The following is a 25616-nucleotide window of genomic DNA, read 5'->3' as shown; positions in this document are numbered from 1 at the left end:
TTTTTTCTAAAAAAAAAAAAAAATCAGATCTGTGAAAAAAAAAAAAAAAAAAACCCACAATATAATGCGTTGAATAACCCCCCCGCGTCCAGCAAGAAAATTTTCTAAACGTAACCGGTCCGTGATGTAAAAAAGGTTGGAGACCCCTGCTCTAAAAGAAATAAAGAATACACAGATGAGGGAAAGTCCTTTATTATCAGTCCCTTTATTATCAGTGCTTGTTGTTTGCAACCTTCCACGCACGGTCTAGAAATGTTTATATATATATATATATATATATATATATATATATATACACACACTAAAAAATATTTTTTTAAAGAAATCTCTTAAGGCTGCATGAAGCCTCAAAGGCTGCAGTTATTCAAATAGAAAAATTCAGTAAAGACGGTCATTTTTACAATTTAAAATAACTGTCTATTTTAATATATTTTAACATGTAATTTATTCCTGCCATGGCAAAGCTGAATATTCAGCAGCCATTAATCCAGTCTTCTGTCTCACATTTCTTATTATCATCAATGCCAGTCAGTAGCCACGTCTGAAATCACTCCCTATTCCTTATATAGTGCACTACAGTTTTGTGCATTAAGCTATGCAAACTGCAGTTTAGGATATTAGGCCTTATTCTTCATTGCCATGTATCCCTATAATCTCCAAATCAGAGTACTTTCCAGCTCATTAGCCCCTAAGAACATTAGCGAAGCTTTGATTGGTGTTCAAAACTAATTGAATTGACATGTTTTACATAAATTTGACTTACGATCCCATCAACTTTTTCCAAACCTAAGAACATTAGCGAAGCTTTGATTGGTGTTCAAAACTAATTGAATTGACATGTTTGACATAAATTTGACTTACGATCCCCCATCAACTTTTTCCAAACCTGATGATCCACACAGAGAGTTCTCACTGTCCACAGCATGACATTCACATATCATTCCACTACGATTATCATCACACTGACGACAAGGATGATGCCAGCTGGTTATGAAAGGTTATCATCTAACGTTTGAACCAATTAGAGACGTCCTGGTGTGAATCAGTGACAAATAGGTGACGTGATTTGTTTCCTAAAGTAACAAAGTAATCACTCTGCAGCCAGCCTGCCCCGTGGGTCCCAGTACTGCTGCAGGAAAGGCTCAGTGAATCTATCTGCCTGGATTAACATGCTCAGATAAGGCTTGAGTTGACAGGAAAGCCAACTAAAGCTTTACCATCCCTTATGAAAATCTGAATCTATGCACTTAGTGGTTCAATGAGTTATGAAAAACAAAGTCAATATTATCCCATGAAACACTGTAAAAAATGAATGTGAATTTAACGGTAAAAGACTGTAAAAATGCTACAGTAAAAACCTGTTAAATAGTTAACGGTAAATTCCCCTACTATATACGGTGAAAAACTGTATTGGACATTACATGTATTGGACATTAATTTTACAGTAGTATACCGTTTTTGGAAGTGAAAAAAAAAAAAAACGTATAATTTACAGTGAATAACCGTAAATTGACATTCCCAGAATTCCCTGCGTTACATTTCAAATTTGATGTTTTTTTGTTGAAATAACTATGTTTCTTCTTAGTTTTTTCTTATCAGTTTTGTATATTAGGGTTGTGTGTTACACCTAATGTTGTTAAATTAATGTTTATTGCATTATTTCAGTTTCATGTTTGTTACCACAGGTAAAATTCCAGCAACCACAGCTGCCGTTTTTTTACCGTAAATTTTATATATTTTTTTTTATAGTGATACTGCAAGTTAAAGCTGGTGGTCAGAGCTGCATTTATTCAGCACTATTTATTCAGTCATTATTTGTATAAACAGCGATGATATTTAGGATAGTTGAAATAAAAATTTTAATATTATATTTATATATTTTATATTCATATATATTTTAACATTCATATTTCAGTATTTTTATTTTTATACAGTATCAGCATGACTTCTGAATATCATGTGACACTGATGACTGATGTAATGGCTGCTGAAATCCAGCTTAAATATATAATTAGTATTATACATTTATTAAAATAGAAAATACTTATTTTAAAATGTACAAATATTTATCTCTCTCACACACACACACACACACACACACACACACACACACACACACACACAATTGCTAATTATATATATGTATAATATAATAATGATAATTGTTATAATTATTATTCAAAACAAGAAACATTGTTCACCAAAATTTAAAGTCCACAAAAATTCTGCGTAAATAAAAAATTACATTTGTACAAAATTACACATTTTGTGTCCTAAGATTGCAGTTGGGTTCAAAGACTGTTATTATGTTGAACAGAAAAGCTAAGGTAAGCAGAGACGAACATAATAACAGTGGAGGATGACACATACAGTTCATTTAAATCAACAAATACAACATTTTTGGTGCCCTAAAACATTACATCATGTTATTATAACTTAATTTTACAAATTGCATATTCACAAGCTCTCTTCACTCCTCCACAGTTTGGCTGGCTCTACGCTGTAATCCATTCAAACAAAAATGAGCATTTAATATGACACAGCAATAACATATTTACCCCAGAGGTACTGCGACCAACATATTCTCCCAGCCTGCTGGAAGAAAATACATTCAAATGTTGATACTGCCTAATGCTATACTGCTCATTTACAGATTGATTGTGTTTCACTGTATAAACAACTACATTTTCTAGACATTTCTTCACCATTATTCTAGTATTGGGTACAACTGATCATTTATGATGTTTTTTCAGTATGGTATCACAGGCAGTACAAAACCTTGGGCATCTGCATGGACCGAATATCTCTCCGAATGTATCAGTCTCAAAACAGACCAAATGTGGCCACATACAACATACTGATATTTGGGACAGTTGAATCAAAAAAAAAATTCTATATAATGTATTTATTATATTATATATAGTTCATATTTGTATACAAACTAATTGTGTGTGTGTGTGTTTCTTGTGAAATAAAGTGATTACCTTGCTAAATCACTATATATAGTAAATATACAGCAAAAATATGCAAAATTCTCTTTGAATACACATAAAAATGTATAATTCATGTATACATTCTTGCATCCACTGCATTAAATCACATACTTAAACAAATATTCACACACCCAGCATTTGAACGACCAACAGATCTAGGTCACTTTTAAAAATGGAACATTTAATTTTCCAGTTGCCAGTACCAATTCCAGTTGCAGGATACTGGATCATAAAGAACCGAAAAAAGTGTTCAATAATGCAAGACTTCCTCCCATGAACGACAAAACCAAATTCATCCAGTGGTGTGGCTGTGAATGGATAGAGGATCTGCATAACTACAATGTGGACACTAATGTGATTTATTGTTAAGGTGTTGAAACATTACTCTGTGGCAGCTCTTAATATAGATACACCAAAAACTGATCCTAAATGTCACACAGACAAAGAAAAAGGAGTGTGGGGGTGGTGTAGAGTGCATTGCATGCATTACGAGTTATGTGTGTCATATAAAACAGCATATGTTAAGATCTAAATTCTGTCCATGACCCAAGCCAGCTGGGCGTTGAGTCCCTCTCAGAGCACTTTGACAGCACAACAGGTAAAGAGAACAGAACAGCCGGAGGCTGAGCAGAGGTCAGTCTTTTTTATAAAGGTAGCCTGCTATGAGACTGTTTCAGAGGCACACATCTTCTCCCAGTTCTCACTGTTAAAGCAACCATGAAAGTTTCCTGACCTCACACTTCTAATATTTAGACATTACAAAAAATTATTTTAATCAGTATTTTTTTTTATTAGCAACAGACTTGCTCTCTCTCTCTCTCTCTATATATATATATATATAGCAAGTCTGTTGTATATATACATACACACACACACAAATATACATTCATGCATACATTTTTGTTCGTTTACCAATTTTTTACCTATTTATTTATTTTTACTATATGTTTTGTATAGTTTTTAAAGCACTGCGCATTACTTTATTGCATTATTTATTTATTTATTATTTATTTACTTTTAAGTTTTACATGTCATTAATACTTTTTTCTCTTTGTTATGAATGTGTAAAGTACTCTGAATTGCTATCATGTATGAAGTGCTCTATATAAATACACATTTTTCTTGCCTTAAGCATAAGGCATTTTTTGTTGTTGCAGTGCATACACATGTAGGGTGTGTTTTCACCCCACTGCTGTCCATCTTCTGCTCAGACGGGAATAAACTTCACCCAGTGTCAAACTCATGAATTTCATGTCAAGTCCAGAGCATGAAACAGCAGCATCCTCTGAATACTCGATTCCCTTCCATTTCCCATATTGGTACCCACGTCCTCTCTCACAAAGCATAATTTAGCGTAATTAAAAATCCATTAAAAAATAATGACCACAAGGTGCAACACAGCAAAAGCACATCTTGGATGCAGCCACACTGTCTGTGTTTTCACACCCTAGTTTCCTTGAGGCATCACAGAGACCACTGGTGATAGATAGTCTAAGGCATGCAATGAAGGTTACCACAACAAGCATGTAATTATTATAGGCACTGTCAGAAACAAGCTTTTTTACACCTGTTTTTCTCACATTCTTCAGCTCGAGGCAGGCTGACATTTTTATCGTCTGGCCTGTGTGCTTTGCACACCTGTATGGAGTTTTATAAGCAAGCATTTCATCTCAGTCACAAATACAGCTGTGACATTTCTCAGTATTCACGCATTCCCCGATCTTCTGAATTCACTCCAAAGATGTTCTTTCTACTCATTCCTTTATAAACACGACAAAAGAATGCAACAAAACAGGGAATTAGCATATTTGCATATTGCATTACACACCAACTTAAGACAACTGGCTATTTCATTCAGCAAACTAGCTAGCTATCAAATCACAATCTGCATTACAGATAAAAAAAAAAAAATGATGTACCATGTTTAATTCAGATGTACCCTGCTGAATTAAAGTGGATATTTGTCAATAAACTAGTGTTTGGCTCTGTTTTAATCAATGCAGTCTCAAAATAAACAGTTATCCCTGCTATTGCATGATGTGTTGAGACATTGTGATGGCCTAACCCAGCTTGAGCATAAGGAAACATCTTTTGAGGTGAAACGAAGTGTTCTCCACTCAGTCATCCAATTTAATGGCTCTCTATGGGGTGGAGACTGCTAAAATCCCTGCCCTTCTGTTCTGGGTTCAGACAGACTCAGGCTCCTTAGGTCTCATTGATTTTACTCCTTATTAAATCTGTAATTATCTGCAAAAGCGGTGTTAAGGTGAACTTAACCCTTTCATGCACTGCGATCAGTTATTTAAAGGTCACGTTGTTTAGGTTTAAATGGCACAGTTGCATTATGAGGTAGACATTACTGTATAACATTATAAGCACATTTAAGTATAATTAAATCCTTATAAAAAAGAAAAAACAACCTTATCAGGTAAAAATTATAGATAGACAGACAGACAGACATGACAGACAGACAGACAGACAGACATATGATAGATGTTTAGGTTTAAATGGCACAGTTGCATTATGAGGTAGACATTACTTTGTAACATCTTAAGCACATTTAAGTATAATTAAATCATTATAAAAAAGAATAAAACGACCTTATCAGGTAAAAATGATAGATAGACAGATAGATAGACAGACAGCCAGACAGACATATGATAGATAGATAGACAGATAGATAGATCTGGAATTGGATAGATAGAATTGGACAAAAAAATAAAAAAAATAGATATTTAGATTTGAATCCATTTAATAGTTTAATTTAATTAATGCATATGATGTCAACATTTTTGATGTATAAATTGTTATACTGTTTTTACATGAAAGTATTTCTGGAAGTAACCATGAGGAAAACAATGGTATTGTATTGTTCATAATGAGACTGAATTAACACAAATGAAAGCTGACAATGCAAAGGTGATTTCAAAACATCAGCAGTTTACCTGCAGGAAACGTTGGAGAAAGAACAGTCTGAACGTGCTTTGTTTGATTGCTGTCCTTTGTGTAGTACGCTATTATTTTTCCTTCAGATTTACGATAAAACGCCCCAGCACTTCTAACATCACATCATCTAAGGGTGACAAGCACAAGATAAAACATCCTAATTGTTAATGCACTATGGCAACTTAATCACCCTTTAAAACTCATTCAAAGTATTATCGACAAATAAGTTACCCCTTTTGATGAGCACAGACTACAGTAAGAAAACAAATATGACACAAGAAGCTCCGATTTGACAAGCGCAACATTACCGTAAGCCATTTCGCTGTGGTTATTAGAAACAGAGCAGAATTTCACAATGTCAGCAGGCCTTATCAAAGCAATTAATCACAGCCTTGAGTGAGTTACATGAAAAAGCATTCTTCTCACTCATCACATCAGACTCACAAAACACTGTAATGTGATGGCGGAAACTCTCATCACCTCTAATAACAACCAGCTGACAATAAACCCCCAGTCAACGGTATAATCATTGGGACCAGTGGTTCAGGCCGGTTCCTCCGCCTGTAAATGCAGACCAGTGCTTAAGCAGTTGTGGATGTTGTTTTAAACAAGGTGAGGTGCATTTGCTGCAGTCCTGTTTTGTGCTTCGGCTGGTGAAATGGTACAAGCACCCTCATTAGGGCTGACACCCCGGCATCCTCCGAGGGTGCCCGGGAAAATTGACAGGCTCATTACTGCAAGTCTCCTTGAGTGTCGAGGTTTTGTTAAAGGAGAGATGACAGTTCTATTTACCCAGAGTGCCTCCGCTTTACCTCCACTCTCAGACACAGAGGAAAACACCACTGATATGGGGATTTAGTGTTTGAAGGCATTGCACTAAGCTGCTGTTAATATGGAACACTAAAATTGTGACATAAGCCTTTTGGATTGTTTGTCAATCATCCATGCGCATGCTAATTGACTCGCATGCAGGGAGCTGTGGACCCTCTTTCATCCATTGTATTCAAACCCTCATGAATCTGACACTGAATGCTTTCATCTCTTTAAGGAACTCATCCAGTGTGAATGGAATGCTTTGCCCTTGATAAGTGAGCGAACTACTGTTCAAGAGAATCATTGTGATCGTTAGTAGCCTGCAATTCACATGAGAGAATGAAAGCTCTACAGACATCCCCTTCCAACCGAGATAAAGCAAGCATCTGTTTGAATGATTTCAATAAAAGCTTGCAGGAAAATGAACCACCTCTGGGTTAATCCGGCTCTGCGTTCCCAGACGAGTTTCTGTAAGTCTGTAAATCAGCTGGTAGTTCCCAACAAGGGATACACATATTAGAGGTCGACCGATATGGGTTTTTCACTGGCCGATGCCGATGCCGATATTTAGAAATCAGGGCAGCCGATGGGCGATATATGATGCTGATTTTTTTGCCCGATATGTTTGGCCGATTTTCTTTTTTTCCCCATTCATCTCATAAAAGTGAGTTTGAGGAAATGATTATTGCAGGGTACAAGATAGTAATGGTAGTAGTAGCCCAACTTAGAGTACTGGCCGATGCCGATATTTAGAAATCAGGGCAGCCGATGGCCGATATATGATGCCGATTTTTTTGGGCCGATATGTTTGGCTGATTTTCTTGTTTTTTTCCCCATTCATCTCATAAAAGGGAGTTTGAGGAAATGATTATTGCAGGGTACAAGATAGTAATGGTAGTAGTAGCCCAACTTAGAGTAATAATACATGGCTCAAAACTTAAGCACCTTCTCAGTGGTGTAGTTTACGCAAGCGCCAGAAGTGATCTCTCGCACGTATACGTCACTCATTGTTTACACAGTGCACAAACATTGTAGGTACGACGGCTAATCAAAATGGTACTTACTTGCGCTTATCCGGATTGTTCAAACCGACTTAAAACTAAAAGATTACTTTCTCTCGCGCGAACTCATTCGGGAGTGGTGACTTTCCACGTATTCCCAACTTCTGAGCCTGCTCGCCTGAAGTTATGGTTGATTGCTCTTTGGCTGGATATCAACACACCCATTAACGTAAACTACACCAGAGCGCGTACACACCTCACGCACCGGATGCCGTGTGCGTGCCCAAAGACAGTTGGACATAGTGGTGTATTAGAGGTAAAAAATGATATAAATACTGTTCGGTTTCTGGCACAAACCGATCGTTTTGTGTCTTAGGACATCAATGTGTCGTCACGAGCCGCAGGGTTTAATTTGTATTTGTCTGTGCATGTTTTTTTTACTCCCATAGATTTTGTTACCATTGCCATGCATTATACGACTGATAGACTGCAACGGTTGGACTTAAAAATCATCATATGTGTTCTACTGAAGAAACAAAGTCACCTACATCTTGGATGCCCTGGGGGTAAGCAGATAAACATCAAATTTTCATTTTTGGGTGAACTATCCCTTTAAGAGTGCGCTGGCCATGAGCGAATATATGACATCATGGAGGCTATTGTCGGACCCACAGACACATTTCATGAGGAAAGTTAACGTCCATGTTATAATCAGCACAGAAGTTTCGTCTGAATTGAACGTGTTTCTACTTTCACATGCAAATGACTTGATGCACTTATGAATATGATAACTTTCTGGCATCAATTCTAGTAGGGTAAAACGTAATCCCACTTTCGAAACGGTCTGTTTTACCCTGCCATTAGCTGAGGCTGTGTGTGTGTGAACAAGCCGCGGCTGCTGCAGCCTGCAGAGCGTGAGCTGCTCCGTCTCACGCAGCCAGAGGGAGTTCCGCAACAACGCTTAGCTGCCCGCCAGTGCGCTGCCTATAAATCGGCCTAATTTGCAGCACAATCGTCCAATGCCGATTAAATTTTTAAAAAAAAGCCAAAAATCGACCGATTAATCGGCCGGCCAATCAATCGGTCGACCTCTAACACATATCCCAAGAGGTGCATGAGCAGGTTCTATGGGTTATTTGATAAGTAAATAAATAAATACATACATACATACATACATAAATATGGCAGAAAGAGTAATTGTAGTATGCATGTTATTATGAACTCAACAAGCTAGCATTAATCATTTGCTGATTGTAATGAACCACGACTATATTGTTTGATTTTGGCTTATTAAATCTATAAAACAGAAAACCTGCCTTCATTATCACAGAAAAAAAAAGAAAATAATAAAATATATGCAATGTGGGCAAGTTTTGTATGAATTTGTATGGGTAACACTTATGGTAGAATGTCAGAAATATTTCAAATTGCTACAAAACACATGGAAAAAGTAAATAAATGTTGAACGCAAATTTGCAATAGTTTCCCCACAATTTATGGATTTGTGTACGTAACAAAGTTTATGGCCCCCTGTTGCAGAAGTCCTTTGATGATGTTATCATTAACATTAAGTAAAATAGGTGAAGTACATGCTGATAAAATGCATACTTTGACCATGATTAGAATAAAACTGTGTCAAATGAATACATGTAAATGTAAAATATATTTATCTCAAGGTTAAGTGGATCAAGTAAAGATTAATTTAAACACAGAAGGCTGGATGATTATGGCCTCATCATCCTGTACAAACTAACAAGCACTCACTCACATCTGACAGCAGAGAAAGAAAGCTGAGTGAGATCCGTAGGGGGATTTTGCATTCTGTTGCTAAAGGCATTAGGATCATTATTCTTTAACCGAGAGGAGACACACTGAAAAAAAAATTAGATGCATGCAAAAAATAAGGGGGAAAATGTGTATCTAGTGTTTTTGCAACAATGAATTAGTTGATTTTTTGATGCTCAATTTAGAATGCAGCAGGCATGGCGAATGTGCAGTTAAATAGATGTTATTGCGATTTATAGTCTCATCAAATGTAATTTGCTGTGTTAATTTTGGCTTTGGGCCAGGTAACATTTGTAAGTGACTTAATATGAGAAACATTAGGAAAGGGTCACTTGTCCTATTGATGTTGCAATTAGATTGTGGTATTTGATTGCATTTCATTTTGGTAAACAAATAGATCCTGTCTAATTGATGCATGGAAATGCAACTTGCTCTTTTATTGCATTTCAAGTATAAATGCAATGAACATGAGGCTATATAGCGTTTCACTGGCAAAGGCTAGTAGTGTAGGTCTGTGGATTTTGCATTCATTTTAGCTTGAGGAGTGTTCGGAGAATTGCAGAGTGTGAGGAGGTTCAAACAGCCAGTGAGTCATAAGGAGACTCAGTTCATTATTAGTGGAACAGTCGATTCTTAAGACAGGAGATGCAGAAGTAGGAGCATTGTTGTGACAAAAGCAAAAAAGAGGGACAACAAGCAAGCTGTAGAGAATAGAGGTGTAAACTTACAATGCTGTGGATGAGGACAACTGCAAAGGTCACCAATGCAGGAAAAATCTTCCAGCATGACAAGCTAATAGTTAATGGATAGAGCCAGGAAACCATATTTTCACAGTTATGGGGAGTCCCTTGAAAGGAAAAGTTAAACTCAAAAATGAAAATTCTGTCATCATTTACAAATCTGTATGAGTTTCTTTCTTATGCTGAACATAAAAGAGGATATTTAGAAGAATTCTGGTAATTAAACAGTTGATGGCCCCCCATTGACTTTCCTACTATAAAAGTCAATAGGGTCCAACAACTGTTTGGTTCTTCAAAATATCTTCTGTGTTCAACATAAGAAAGAAACTTATACAGGGTTGGGACAACATAAGCGTGAGTAAATGATGATGGGATTTTCATTTCTGAGGTGAACTATTTCTTTAAGGCAAGTCAGTTCACTCGGTGGCCATTTTGGTAATGCCGCTATGTAGCTAATTGTCTATGTATATACATGATAAATACATATATCATAGTGAAATGCATGCACATTCTAGATCAGCAGTTCTTAACCTTTTTAATTGGAAGGCCCTCCATTTTTCACACAATATTCAATTATTTAACAAACTGTTAACTAATTAACAGGAACTGGGAATGTTGATTTATTAAATGAAATAACCATGATTCATTTTGTGATTCAAGAATTTTCAAGATTCAAATTTTTTGTTCTTCAATGAAAACAGTTATTGAGGGTAAAAATATGAACCTCATTAATACTTGATTTCTTTGTTTTGTTTTTAACATTTTAATTTTGCTTTCATTTATTTATTTTCATTAAACTAAATATCAAAAAGGCAATTGTAGATGCCATTTTGAGCATTACAATTTATTCTTATACAAGTAGCTTCTCTCCATTATACAGTTGCAGTGAATATCTAACTAAGAGTAGTGAAACAAACTAACCTTGTCAGTAGCTTATTTTATTTATTCAGTGCAAATAAATTGGTTGAAATTTCAGATTAGTTTATTCATTCAAGAACTCTCGCTGTTCTTGTGCCAGAAAAATAGATCTGTATTTAAATTATAAAATCATCATTAGTTATACGTTTAAAAATGTAATGACTCACTTGGTGAAGTTTTCCCCAAACACTGACATATGCATTAGCAATTATCTTTAGTTTAGATTTGAGAGTGTGTCTAAAAATTGTTCCCATGCAGCAAAAAATAAAAAATAAAAAATATTATACTCCCAGAAGAGATAAGCACCACAGCAGCAGCAACCATGTGTAAAGCATGAAGCTGTGTGCGTGTTTGCATGTGTGTGTGTGAGAGAGAGAGAGAGAGGATGTGGAGTGCAAGAGAGCGACGGCAAGACAAGTGAAGGAGAAAGACAGAAAAAGAATGTTTATGCATCAGTGTGACAAAAATTGAGAGCAATAGAAGGAGAGAGAATATGTGAACGCCTGTGCGTAGGAGAAAATAAAGAGACAGAAGAGAGGAATAGAGGAAGATGGAGTGGACAGCTGAGATTTTGCAGAAAGAGTGAAAATGTGAACAGGCTTGTCATTTATTTCAGTATGATGGGCTAATGAACAGTGGCTGTCATTCGAGATGGATTGTACCGTGTTCAGGTCTTAATAGAGCCCACAGACGGAGGAGAGGGTGAGATCTATAAAATCTATACTTATCTCTTGTGGGCAGAGCATCTGCTCAATCTTGCTTTGGGTTTTTTTAAAAGGCACATGGGCATATGCCTTGCTTTCACACTGAAAACTGGAAGCATATGGACGTGGTGCAGACAGACCTCATGTGATTTGATGTCCCCAGTCCAGAACAGAAGCTCAGCCTGGTCTTGCCCCACTTTGTTGACATGTAGCTAAAGCAATAAAAAGGTGTCAAGCACACAAATATGCTCAAATTTAGATTAGATTATATTTTTATTAGGCCTGGCGAAGACGAAAGTGTGCAATATAAAAGTAAGCAATATGATTAACACAATTAACTTATTTGTAAATGCTGTTAAAGGAATAGTCGTCGCTCCATCACGTCAGTCCAAACATGTATGACTTTCTTTCTTCTGTCAAACACAAAATATATTTTGAACAATGTTGGTAACCAATCAATTAACTTCCATTGTATGGACAAAAAAAAGCACTGAGGCATTTCTCAAAATATCTGTTGTGTTCTGCAGAATGAAAAAGTTTGGAATGACATGGGAGTAAATTTTTACCTGTATGACTTTTGTTATTCTCTGAAACAAGCCAATGAATGTCCAGAGTGAATGGGGTACAGTGTTATTTTGGACCCCACTGACTTTCATTATTCTACAAAAACAGTTGCAACGTCAAAAAAATCTTCTTTTGTGCTCCACAGAACAGGGTTGGAAAAACAAATGTGAGTAAATTATGACAGATTTTTTAATGAACTATTAATGCGAATACCAGCAGATGACATTATCAGTGACGAATATGTCCAAACAATTTATTTTTTCAAACTTAAATTTTTGATTTTTTTAAAACATTCACTACATACGTTCCAATGACAGGCCAGTGCTTTCATGTCACAAAACAAATGAACACACAGAAATCTGAAGGCGGTTCTCACTCCTGTACATTTTCTTCTGTCTCCCTTAGGCTTTCTTCACAATGGACAATGGACTCTGCAAAAGCATCTTAAATGAGCTCTTAAACTGTCCCACAGCTGTCTTCATCAACCATTCATGCGCACACACACACACTCAAATTTACAGAGCTGCGCCCTTCAATGCCAGCCTTTAATCCTGCCATTCCACACTTCAATTATTTATCCATCACCCAGCCCGGCTTTCTGGCACTTTCTCTGTGATTACGGCACTTGTCTCTGCAGCGTGACTATGTGAGACAGTGCAGTACAGCTGTGCTCTGCCCATGTTGAACCAACCTGGATTAAATGAACCATTACACTGGGAGCTCAAATAGGCTTGATTTCAGAAGCCACCTCAGAAGAATACATGAGAATAAAATTAATGTAAACTGAGGTTACTGCCTTCTCCTGTATTAAACAGGAAGGTCGCAGGTAAAGGTAGGCAGCTGGCATACAGAATGCCAGTGAGGTGCAGGCTATGACTTAGTGTGGATGGTTAAAATGCCAAGGGCAAGGGTTTCATTACCGCTATGCTAATCCTTCAATGCTATATTGAGCTAAATGCTGTTCAGATAGCCTAGCCTTTAGTAAACACACATCAAATGTCACTATCAGTGCTCTTCACCTAAATCCCCCTTTCCCTTTTCTGCTCCCTATCTCACCTTTTCTTCCATATTTGAAAGAATCAGCAGCCCACCGGGACTCGATTACAGCTCACCAATTCAAACAGCAACAGGCCTTATCGGTGTCTGCCAGTTGAAACACTTAAAAGGGAGTGTGATGACAGGAGAGACATTCATAACCAAGGGTACTGCATTCTGGATCACTGAGGCTTTGAGTCTCCGTTAGATAAGATGGACATTTCGCTCGTGGCCAATACATTGACTGCAGCACATCATCAATCCATCTACATGACTTACAAGAACAAAGATTCTCTGCGTCAACCAGCCACAACAAAAAAAGACCTAACATTCACTGAGGTTACAGGATGGAGTATCACAGGCCTAAATTTAGAGTTAAAGCAACATCCACAAGAACTTAGAGCAGAGGTCATCGACCTTATGACATCAAATGCCATTTTTAAAAAATGGCACCATATCATCCCCTGAAAAAAAATCATGCTGGATGCTGTGTTTCCCAGCATGCACCACGATATGAATAAATCATGTAAATTACTGCTTCATTGTTTACTGTTCTCTGCATTATTTGCACTGGCAACTTGGAGTGAATCTTAATGATGAATTGCTCACCGTAGCATCTCCTCATTTATACAATGTATTTTTCTAAGATCAAACAGAAAAATACAATAGACTGAACTTCATCACCATCATGTGGGACCCACTGGTTTACTTGCACGGCAGTTTATTATGCAGCGGGTTTATCTGAAGAGTGGCCTCCATACTGCTCAAAGCTATGTGAGAATCAGGATGGATTATTGTAGTATTTTGGCATACAAATGTGAGGTAATCTGGCATTGCTAAAATAAACAGATTTAATATTAATCTTTCGCACTCTTAAGCCAATGACATTACCCCATATGTGCCTAAGGATGATTATGTCTGACCTACTGAGAAGAATTGAGAGAGGAAAGGATTGAGGTACTTATACTTATGCACAAAACTCCTCCAGACAAGACCATATGGGAAGGTTGAGCAGAGAAAGAAATAGAGCTAGTAAAAGAAAAAAAAGAGAGAGAAGAAGCGTAATCTAGAGAGAAAGGTTTTGCAGTGTCCATTACTGGAGCTCAATCTCTTAGGACAGTGGCTTCCTGCTGGTGTCTTTAAGGAGCAGCAGTGCTTGTCTGGGTAAAGTTCACATTTATTAATCATGGTATCATGAATGCCATGTTCTCTAAGCATGTGCCTAGCAGTCACTCTGAACAACTTGGCAACCACCTAGCAACACTCTAACAACTAATAAGAATAACTTTTCTGAACAATTTACGTTACTGTGAATTTTTCAAAATGACTCAGCACATACCAACTCTACTCAAATATCTGCTGAGATGTGCTGCTTGGAGAGATTGATTGTGTAACCTTTGAGAAAATGTGTGTGTGGGCTATCTTTTTTGACAATAAACAATTAGGTGCATGACGAACCAGGTGCTTTTTTGAGAAGGTGCATTGTAAGTACAGGTGTATCTTTCTATTGTTCTGAAGAGCCTTCGATACAAATCTTTACACCTAATGCGTGAGGCCTTGCTCATAACAGATTCACAAGAAGTGGTCTGTGCTCACCAATAGTATGAATAGGTCTTCATGCCATTTTCATAGAATGGCTGCCTTTGAAATGGCCGCCTTCATTATGCTCGTGAAATAACACCTTGGAAAGTAGGGCTCTGGGTCTTTTTAACTGCAAATGATGTGATTGTTTCAGCATACAATAACCTGCATACAGTCATATGCTAATGTGGCCCAATAGCGGATTGTCCAGAAAAAACAGCATACTGCAACAATATTAGCATCTGTTGTTCTTATTCTGAGTCTAAACACAACAACAACTGAGGTTGCTGATACTAATCTCATTGTGATATTAAAGGGATAATCAAAAATGAAAATTCTGTCATTGTTTACTCACCCTTATGTCTTTCCAAACTTGTATGCATTTCTTTCTTCTGCAGAACACAAAAAAATATGTTTTGAAGAATGTTGGTAGATAAATGGTCTCGGTTCCCATTGACTTCAACTGTATTTTTGTCAAAATAATGGAAGTCAATGGGAACCGAAACTGTTTGGTTGCCAACATTCTTCCAAATATTTTCTTTGAAGTTTCACAGAACAAAGCAAATACAGGCTTGGAATGACATGAGGGTGAGTAAATAATGACAGAATTTTCAGTTTCAGGTAAACTATCCCTATATTTTTAGTAGCTATTAGGTCAAAGAGGTCGTTGTCTTTTAGTATGATTCAATAATTAAACAGATTCACTATGAATATTCATATGAGAAATTCTATCTCGTCTATACCAGCCGATCTGCATAAATTGAAAAACAGAGATTTAGGATGCCTGCTCCATCCCCCCCCCCGAATGCCCTTCATATTGGAGCATTCCGCCGGGATACATCATCATGTCGTGTTAGCACTTCAAGGCCCCAGCAGATCAATGAGTAAATGGCTCTTTTTGTGTGCAAACAAATAATCAAAGGGTGAGAAAAACATTGCTAGAGCTGCAACGGCCCTGATATATAGCCATCATAGGGATGGAGGCAGGAGCTAACATGCCCAAAAGATGTCGGATGAAACATGAGACCTTCCTCTGACCTCAAATGAAACTGTATAATTGGTTACTCGAGAGTTTAATCCAGTTCAGTGACCCCCTTGAATGCTCCTCAAATAGTGCAGGGGAACGGATCCAAATCCCTGCCACTTCCCAAAACCCTTACAAAAAATTCTGTATAAATTCAGCATTCTGTTTCAATACCAAACTCTTGCATGTGCTTGCTAGTCCCAAAAGCCAGGTAGGAGCCTTTAGCTGGAGGCAGCATCTGAGGATAAAGAGGGAAACATGAATTGATTGTGTAAAGCACCAAACAAAATGTGCAGATTTGGCAATTTATATTATGTGCAGAGGTGAAATGCTGTTCATTTGAAGGATGGCAAACTCTGTTATCTGTCATAAACTAATTGGTTAAGTGTAGAAAATAACACAAATAAGAAACCAGCGCAAATAAATACTTGCCCGAATAAGTTCAACAGAGCTTGAAAGAAATAATTAACCGAGCTGTCAGAATTCACACAAACACTCAAGGATAAACCTGCTTACACACACAAGCAAAAACACAAGAACAAAGCAATAATGGGGCACCAGTCCTTTCTGACTGCTTGTGTGAAGTGGTAATGAGGAGCACATCAAGCTACTGCTGATTTATAATAAGTCGTCTCACTTTATCTGTCCATCTAGCACCAGAACACTCTTCTTCAGCATCTCCCCACCCTCTGTTTTATCATTACCCTCACTTCATTTTCAAGCCAAATAAAATATGGAGAGAGACATTTTTCATTACGGTTGTTTCTCTTCGAGGGGCCCTGAGCCAAAAATGGCCACTGTAGCACAGACTATGGATGACAGTAATTAATTACAGCTGAATATGGTATGATAATAGGCTCCACTGATATAATTAGCTTCAAGAGCCTCCAAAGTATATTTCTGCCCACCTGGTTCATCCTTTATACCTGTAATTAAAAAAAGATCATTTGGGAAAGATGTGCTTTGTTGCCTCTTGATTACAACATTCAGCATGTTTTTGTCATGGTCTCTCAACCGGGCACAGTAGCGGAAAATCACATGCAAATTTTAAATGGTCTAATTTGCTAACACAAAGGTTGCAAGTTTAATCCAAAAGAGGTCTGACCCAGAAAATTGAGTTGCTGAAATCCTAACACTCTTTAGTGACCACTGCGCTCTTAAACAGGACACTAAACTCCAGACTGCTCCAGGGACGGTCTGTTATACAACGCAATTAGCATCACTCTGAATAATAAAAGTGGCTGCTAAATGGAAAATAATTTACTTTCATTCACAAATAACATATTAAATTCATATTCGTCATAATACATCTGACTATTGTCTTTTAAATCGTAAAATTGACCTACTAATGTTCCTTTTTGCTTGTGTAATATAGCTATCATATTTTAAGTTAGGTTTAGTTAAGCTATAAGTGAACAGTGGTATATGATACTGGCAATGTGTCAAAATGCACTGTGATATTCCCTCAGTTCAGACAGTCACACAGGTCATATCTGTGGCTACCTGCAAATCATCGGCTCAGTTCCCTTAAAACAAAATGAACAAAGCTTTAGCGGTTCCCTAGTCAGCTATGTTTTCCTGAGATCAGCCAGGAAAATTGCCTGAGCCTTTCTTAGCTGTAAACATGAAAGTGAGACATAAATCTTGTGTAAAATATTTGTCGGTTATCTTCTGCTAGAAAACTCCACTTGATACAAATTTCCCAGCATGCTAGACACTCTCTGGCTAATTTATCCATACGCTGTTGGTTATGTGTTATGGTTCTGATATAGTGAGCCCATGGCTTGAGTGAGAAGTCTCTACTGTCAGCAGCTAGCTGGGATCAACAAACCATTGAATAGATAAGCCTGTTTCAAAATTACAAAATGGTTGTAAAACCAGCGAGCATAGAAAGAAAGGTTAAAAGGTGCATGACCTGTTCAATCATAAAATGACAATGAGAAGAGAATCAAGGTGGACACACACTGAAGTGAGACTGACAGTGATTTAAAGGGCATCTGAGGTCAGCACAGAGCTGGTGACACTTGAGATGTGGCAGGAGAAATAAATGTCCCTCTGAATCCATCCCTCTGCCAGATTAATTCAGCTGGCCATATTCCATTCCACTGTACAGAACTGTTAAAATAATCTCTGTCTTCCTCATTGTATAAATTACATCCAACCTTACCCAGCTTTATTTGATTAAAATTATTTGGCCCAAAATACAGTAAATTTTGTGAAATACTATTACAGTTTAAAGTAACTGTTTTCTATTTCAATATAATTCCTCTTACGGTAAAGTTGAATTTTCTGTCATTATTCCAGTCTTCAGTGTCACACAATTCTTCAGAAATCATTCTAATATGATGATTTGATGATTATTTGATGCATAAAGTTCAAAAGTACAGTATTTATCACATTTTTGTGACATTGCAAATGACTTTACTATCTTACTACTTTTGATCAATTTAATGCAGCCTTGCTGAATAAAAGCACTAATTTCTTTCAAAACTTTTGCTGATCCCAAACCTCTGAGCAGTGGTATACAGTGGGTACGGAAAGTATTCAGACCCCCTTAAATTTTAGGGGTTATATATATATATATATATATATATATATATATATTTATATTTGAGTATCTTAGCAGCGTATCTCACAGGAACTTTAAATGTGCTGACAGTTCAGCTTACATTACTTAAGATACATTACTGACTTGTTGATGACTTTCACCTGGGCTTATGTTGGAAAAACAGCTTCCCATTCTAATTGCTGTTTTGGGGGAAATTGGCAGATAAGTTTCTGCAGAGGCAGACAAACAAATCCACATTATCTCGCTAGATAAAGCTGCACTGGGAACTGTCATAAGAAACAAGATCCAAAGGATATTACGTTTATATAATACAATAAAGCCTTGAAGGTTGCCAGGGAAGTCAAATGCACAGAACCACTAAAAAAAATACTCCGCTGCTCCAACAGAATTGTTGATAAGCGTGTCAGATTCTCACTTAGTTCTGTACATATTTGAAAGGGTCAGTGGATGTCAGGGAAACAGACTAACCTCGAGGCATTTTGTCTCATTATATTTCCTCAGAAACAATTAATAGCATTCATACAGTCGATAAGTCTGATTTTGAAAGCATTTTCTCTGCCAAGAATCAGAATAAAAGTAGTACAAGACAACCTACTGGTTGTGACCATACATCTATTATTCCTCATGCAGGGGGAAGAATGTCTTTTTCAAGCCGTAAGAACACAGTGTGTGTTCGCGCACCATAACAGAACACACCGAGCTTGCTGTCAGCTGGAGAAAAGCTGACTGAGTTGCACATGGGGAAGAAAAAGGTCTCCACAAGCCGTTGAATACTCTATTCCATAGTCTCTCCCTCATTCTCTGCATCTCTCACACATGGTAATGATGTTCGCCCCGTGGGGCTTTGCATGCTCTCTTAATGGGTAAATTCATCAAAGTCAGTCCTGTTTCGCTGCGCATCCAGGTTAATTGTGTCTGTTTACACAGGCACATGATATCTCTTCTTGTTTCTCCTCCCAAAGCAGAGCAAAACTGAGATGAAGTGTGTACCAAGACACAACATCCACTGCAACAGTGTGCAATAGAGCAGTCAGCCATCACTGTACACTCTTAAAAATAAAAGGATTTTTTTAAAGCAATGCCGTAGAAGAACCAATCTGGGTTCCTCAAAGAACCTTTCAGTGCACACACAGTTCTTAAAAGAACCATTTTGGAGAACATTTTAATAATCTAAATAACTTTTTCTGAAATTAAAAGGTTCCAGGGATGTTAAAGGTTCCTCATGGAACCACAGATACCAATAAAGAACCTTTATTTTTAAGAGTCACACAGCGAGAAAGAGAGAGACAGTCTGTGGACTCATTTTCCAGGAGAGACTTCCATGCCATCACTCTTGTCTGGGTATTTTTTTGTTTCTACACAGAAGAATGGCACTCGCTGTGAACTCACGCTCATGTCCTAGGGACACTGGGCATTTCTCCCATGTGCCTAGAGCATATTGTGAGCCATCTGGTGCCCATCTCATATCCCTGTGAGGTAGTAAGCGACTAAAGAAACAGCAATCTATCAATCAAAGAGCCAATGAAATCTTATCTTTGCAAGTCACTGTTCTCTATCCTATACACACAATCCTAAAATGATTGACAGCTGTATTCGATGGACTTTCTCTTCATATCTTCTCTCAGTGCAAAGAGGTATTCCTGTATGTCTAAAATATTATTTTGAATAAATGTCTTGACTCTTGCAAAGGTACTAAGATTGGGAACGCACTGTACAATATGTCTTATTCATGATCTCACCACAAGACTTCACCGTTCAAAACTAGACATTTTACTTTTGTGTCAACCACACCCACATCTTAAGAGCCCCAAATGTCATAACAGGAAGTACTAAGATCCACTGATGTACATTAAAGCACTGTACAACCTGAAAATGGTTTTTAAGCTGTTGAAACTTGCGTTTTTAATAATAAAAACATCCAAACTTTGTTTAATAATATTCATCAACATAATAACTGTAATTATATTTATGAAATATTTACAGAACATTGCAAAAATAGACTTTTACCAAGTTTTTTGTGACTTGCCTTCCAGTACAAATATCCAAAAATAACAAATTTAGAAGCAACACTGCATAAGATATTAAGACTTTCATAGATTACATCTTGAAGTTAAGTATATGTTATCTTACTGCAGTGGCAGATGTTTTCACTTGTTTTTAACTTGTTTATCTTTAAAACAAGTGTAATAAGAAAAATACACTCATATTGAAGATGCATTCTCTGAAAACAAGACTTAATATCTTATGCCTGCTGCTCTTTCAAAAGTAAGTTTGCTTTGTTTCACAGAATTTTAGATATTTTAATTGGAAAACAAATCTCATTAAGAAAAGGATTTCTGGTACTGTAGTAATATCAGTTGCATACTTCTTAGTGGCACAGATTTTTCACAATTAACATTTTATCAAGATACTAAGCAAAGGGTCCCCAGAGAGTGATTATTAGTATAAAAATTGTTTGTGTCTTATTGGCTTAATCTAAATGTGCACTCTCCACCACAATGCTTCTCTAGCAATTTGGCAATTGACTCCAATCTTGCTGCAGTTGCGCTCAAAATCTTTGCGCCAGCTTGAGCTGATTATCTCCACTCAGATAGAAGCAAATCATTTGGCATCAAATATGCTTCACTTGGTTTTCCATAAAAGACTTGCTTGTGGGTGGTCCATAGCTAACTGGTCAAGCAAAGAAGATGACACAAAGCAAATAAGTACAGTTTCCACAGAAAAACTCAAGTGAAAAGAGAAAATTGGTTGTTATCAAGCTAGTATGGATTTGTGATACGATTGAGATGTTGAAGAATGCTAACATTATGAAATTCATCACTCCCTGACAGCTATTTTCTCATCGTAGATCAGCACACACATGATCGATTACAGCAAACTGACATGGTGAATGTATGTCTCTTTCTCTTAAAAAACATTTAGACCTTTAAATGTTGGAGCAGAGGTTTACCACTGGAGCCACGGATGGTATATGAAATGCATAGCTATAAATTCTTAGTATTATAAAGGAAGACTTCATGGTTTTCTATATGCTTCCAAGCAGACACTTTTACATATTTAGGCAACTTCGCTTTACTCATAGAGACCATGAAGGTCAGGGAAGAAAATAAATATTCTATACACAAAGAAACTGAATAAATATCAAGGGATGACAATGCACTAGCAAACAGTGAAATAAACTCATTCAAATTCAAATCCAGTACTGAGCAATATTCATGACTCTGTGTGTCTTCCCTACCCTCATTGTATATATTTGCTGACCAAATTCCTTTCGCTTTCAAGCATTAACTTGCCGACAAGACTTTAAAGATTGCAAATCTAAAGCATATAAAATTTAAAGGCAATGCAGCAGTACCTTTCTGTAAGCAATCATGTTGGGTGAATCCTCATCAGGGTCAGCTATGCCCACTGCACCTTGGTCCTGAGAGGCCTGGGCCATGCTTGGTCTCTTGTTCTCTCTTTCCGTCTCTGTGGGGAAAGGACAGAACAGAAAAGAGATCAGTCAAACAGAATAGACTCCAGAGTGTCGCCCAGACAATTAATTAAATATGTACAGTTGTTTGTGTGAAAGTGTGAATGAGATTTGAGAAAGCACATGGGAGTATTTTCAATATAACATTTCTTAAATTTCACTGTTTCTCAAAATACTATCAAGACTTGGGAACTGATAAAAAAAGCTTTTATTTCCACTGAGGAAAGAAAGTCCTGCAGTAGGGTTTTTTCAAAGTGTGGGGCCATTGTAAGAGCAGCATGGAAGACTGCCCTAGTTCTCAAATCTTTTACAGTTTCACACATTCAATTCGAACACGTTGATGATACATATGGGAACCAGAATGAATTTCTTGTTCTCCAGCACCTTATGGAGTACTTGTACAGTATATGTCAGATATAAATGGGTGGAGGGGTATATTTTCAAAGAACAATGACTTAAATTTCAGGCTATTCAGTTAACACATGCTTTATGTGACTCAGAATATACAGTACTATCAGATCAATCATGTGAACCATGTTATAGAATATAGAATTTCACACTCATACAGTGGGGAAAATATTTATTTGATCCCCTGCTGATTTTGTAAGTTTGCCCACTTACAAAGAAATTAAGGGTCTGTAATTTTTATGGTAGGTTTATTTTAATGGATGGAGACAGAACACCAACCAAAAAATCCAGAAAAAACATTATATAAAGGTTAGAGATTGATTTGCATTTCAATGAGTGAACTCCTAATGTCAGCTCGTTAGGTGTATAAAAGACACCCGTCCACACAATCTGTATCTTCCATTCCAACCTCTCCCACCACCATGGGCAAGACCAAATAGCTGTCAAAGGATGTCAGAGACAAGATTGTAGATCTGCACAAGGCTTGAATGGGCTACAAGACCATCAGCAAGAAGCTTGGTGAGAAGGAGACAACTGTTGGTGCGATTATTCAGAAATGGAAGAAATACAAAACAACTATCAATCAGCCTCAGTCTGGAGCTCCGTGCAAGATCTCGCCTCATGGGGTAAGGATGATCATGAGAAAGGTGCATGACAATGCCCCGAAACATATCGCCAAGGCAACAAAGGAGTGGCTCAAGAAGTAGCACATTAAGGTCATGGAGTGGCCTAGCCAGTCTTCAGACCTCAATCCTGTAGAAAATCTGTGGAGGGAGCTGAAACTTTGAGTTGCCAAACGACAGCCAAGAGATTTAGAGAGGATCTGTAAAGAGGAGTGGACTAAAATCCCTCCTGAGATGTGTGCAAACCTGGTGACGAACCACAAAAAATGTCTTACCTCTGTGCTTGCCAACAAGGGTTTCTGCACCCAGTACTAAGTCATGTTTTGCTTGGGGATCAAATACTTATTTCACTCACTGAAATGCAAATCAATTTCTAACCGTTATATAATGTGTTCTGTCTCTATAAAATAAACCTACCATAAAAATTACAGACCCTTAATTTTTTTGTAAGTGGGCAAACTTACAAAATCAGCAGGGGATCAAATAAATATATTCCCCACTGTAAGGTGCGTCATGCACTATTCTAAGTCATTTTTATAGTATTTAGTTTGAGTAATGTGTAGGCTACATGCTGAAAATTCATCAAGAAAGCATACTTAAATTACCCGGATAATGCGGATAATAATTTAAAAAATGAGTTAGGGTGGACACCCCATGCACTCAAGTGTTAATTTTTTTTTATGTAGCCAAAGGGAGAAATGTTTTTTTTTTTTTGGATATTTTAAAAGTTACTTTCTATAGCCTAATGAAATTGTTTATTTGCAAAAAAAGGTGCAAAAATACAGAAAAACTAGGTCTAGAAAGAAAAATTTCCTTCCGTTTAATTTTCCTCAGTTAAGAGTTTAATGTTTGGAGAAAGCGCGGGTGAGATCGTCCGCGCATGCACAAACTAGGTCTCGCGATTCGCGCCCTTTCTAACGGACAGCAGCTGTCAGAAATTAATATCATATTTACTTAAATGACAGAAAAACGTTGGTGCCGGAATAACGAAATTATACCTAGAAAATAAATGTGGTTATGCCCACCTCTAATTACCTTAAATCTGTAAGTTCACTTGTTGTAAGGTTATGAACGCCGAGGGATTCAGCTTTCCACGCTAACAGGTTGCTCAGAAAGCGATTTATCGACCACTCATAATTGGAGTCAGCAGAGAAGACAATAGATCAGTTTTCAGTTTCACATAATGGAGAAGGTACTGTATGTTGACAATGACATGCACATCATTCTAACTTATATAGCCAACATATGTGTAGCTTTTTAGTGGAACATGTACTGTTAGGCTACACTACAGGAATTGTAGCGTCTTACCTGAAACTACAGAGGTTTTTGAGTCTTAACACTACTCTATAAAATTCGTGTTTACTTTACATATTAAATACAACAAACTACAGACACGCCTGCACTCTACATAAACCCTAACGGCGCTAGAAACATCCCTAAAACCTTCCCGGTTAAACCTCGATTATTTTAAGATGTCTAGCATTTGCATTTTACAAACAGTGGAAAAATGTCTGTTACTACAAAAAGAATCGACAAAGAAAAAAAGACTCCATGCATTTGGTCTTCAGCACAGGCTGCACTTCACTACACAGTAGGTGTGTCACCTGCACGAGTGCGCTAGAAAAGAAAAGACGGAAGATAGGCTACCCAAGTATCTGCTCGAACCATTTGTGGACTTATTTTCAGTAACCCTCAATCGGTTATGCTCTTCCACGCTGGCCACGCAAGGAGTGCGCGCTCATAACAGCTGTTTGTGATCAACACCAGCGAACCCAACGGTAGAAATGTAATTAATTTGCGCGTGGGCATGATTTCCCAGCGCCGCATTGCACTACAAACGTGCAGCTATTTAAAAAAGACAAACAGCTGCTTTCAGAGCGCACTCCCCACAGGAACACCGGTCCCAATTCACACAGCACTCCGCAGAGCGATGCCGAATATAGGAGACAGAAAAACCTTGTCACTGAAAGACAAGCGCGCGCGAGGCGACAGGATGATTCACTTCAAACTCACCAGCACTTCGGGAGCCACTTGAATTCAGCGCTGGACATGACAATTGATCATTCAGCGCCAGCGAACCCATGTTCAAGTTTACAGTGACACAGTCACACACAAACAACTGATGACTGGAAGAGCGCGTTACCTTAGGAAGTACCGCCTCGTCCACTCCTCGCAGCTCGATTTCCCCTCCTTAGCAACCAGAAAAGAGCAGGTTCATGATCTCAATGGCTCGAAGAGACTGTGATGGTGATGATGGGGTGTTGGCGGGGGAAGATGATGAAGAGACTCCAAGGAGCTGTGCAGCTGTGGAAAGCAGTGGGTTCCTTCCACTCTGTCCGTCTCTTGCGCGCACTGGATCCCAGCGTGGGTGGTCGCTGCGTGGAGTGGAGTGCTCAGGTACAGTGTGAGGATCCTGGCATGTGTGCAACTGAGTGTGAGA

General features: G+C 37.6%; 1 protein-coding gene across 4 annotated transcripts in view; it reads right to left on the bottom strand.

Moving 5' to 3' along the window:
• rgs6 (regulator of G protein signaling 6) overlaps positions 1-25399 on the bottom strand; it is a 62386-nt gene extending 36987 nt beyond the window's left edge. The window contains exons 1-3 of one of the 4 annotated variants that reach the window (XM_016448013.1): positions 24824-24878; positions 24212-24306; positions 22029-22141 (exon numbers count right to left, since the gene is read on the bottom strand). In XM_016448013.1, coding sequence (XP_016303499.1) covers positions 22029-22112 — 84 coding nt within the window. In that variant the 5' untranslated portion in view covers positions 22113-22141; positions 24212-24306; positions 24824-24878. Of the gene's footprint in view, positions 1-22028; positions 22142-24211; positions 24307-24823; positions 24879-25189; positions 25279-25319 lie in introns of those variants that run through there. The other 3 variants (XM_016448014.1, XM_016448012.1, XM_016448011.1) reach the window with 3 other exon arrangements.
• Positions 25400-25616: the final 217 nt, after the last annotated feature.

This window comes from Sinocyclocheilus anshuiensis, unplaced genomic scaffold, assembly GCF_001515605.1.
Source record: "Sinocyclocheilus anshuiensis isolate Anshui unplaced genomic scaffold, SAMN03320099.WGS_v1.1 scaffold423, whole genome shotgun sequence".
NCBI classification, from domain to species: domain Eukaryota; kingdom Metazoa; phylum Chordata; class Actinopteri; order Cypriniformes; family Cyprinidae; genus Sinocyclocheilus; species Sinocyclocheilus anshuiensis.
Note: the sequence above shows the minus strand (reverse complement) of the source record. Positions and strands in the feature narration are given on the sequence as shown.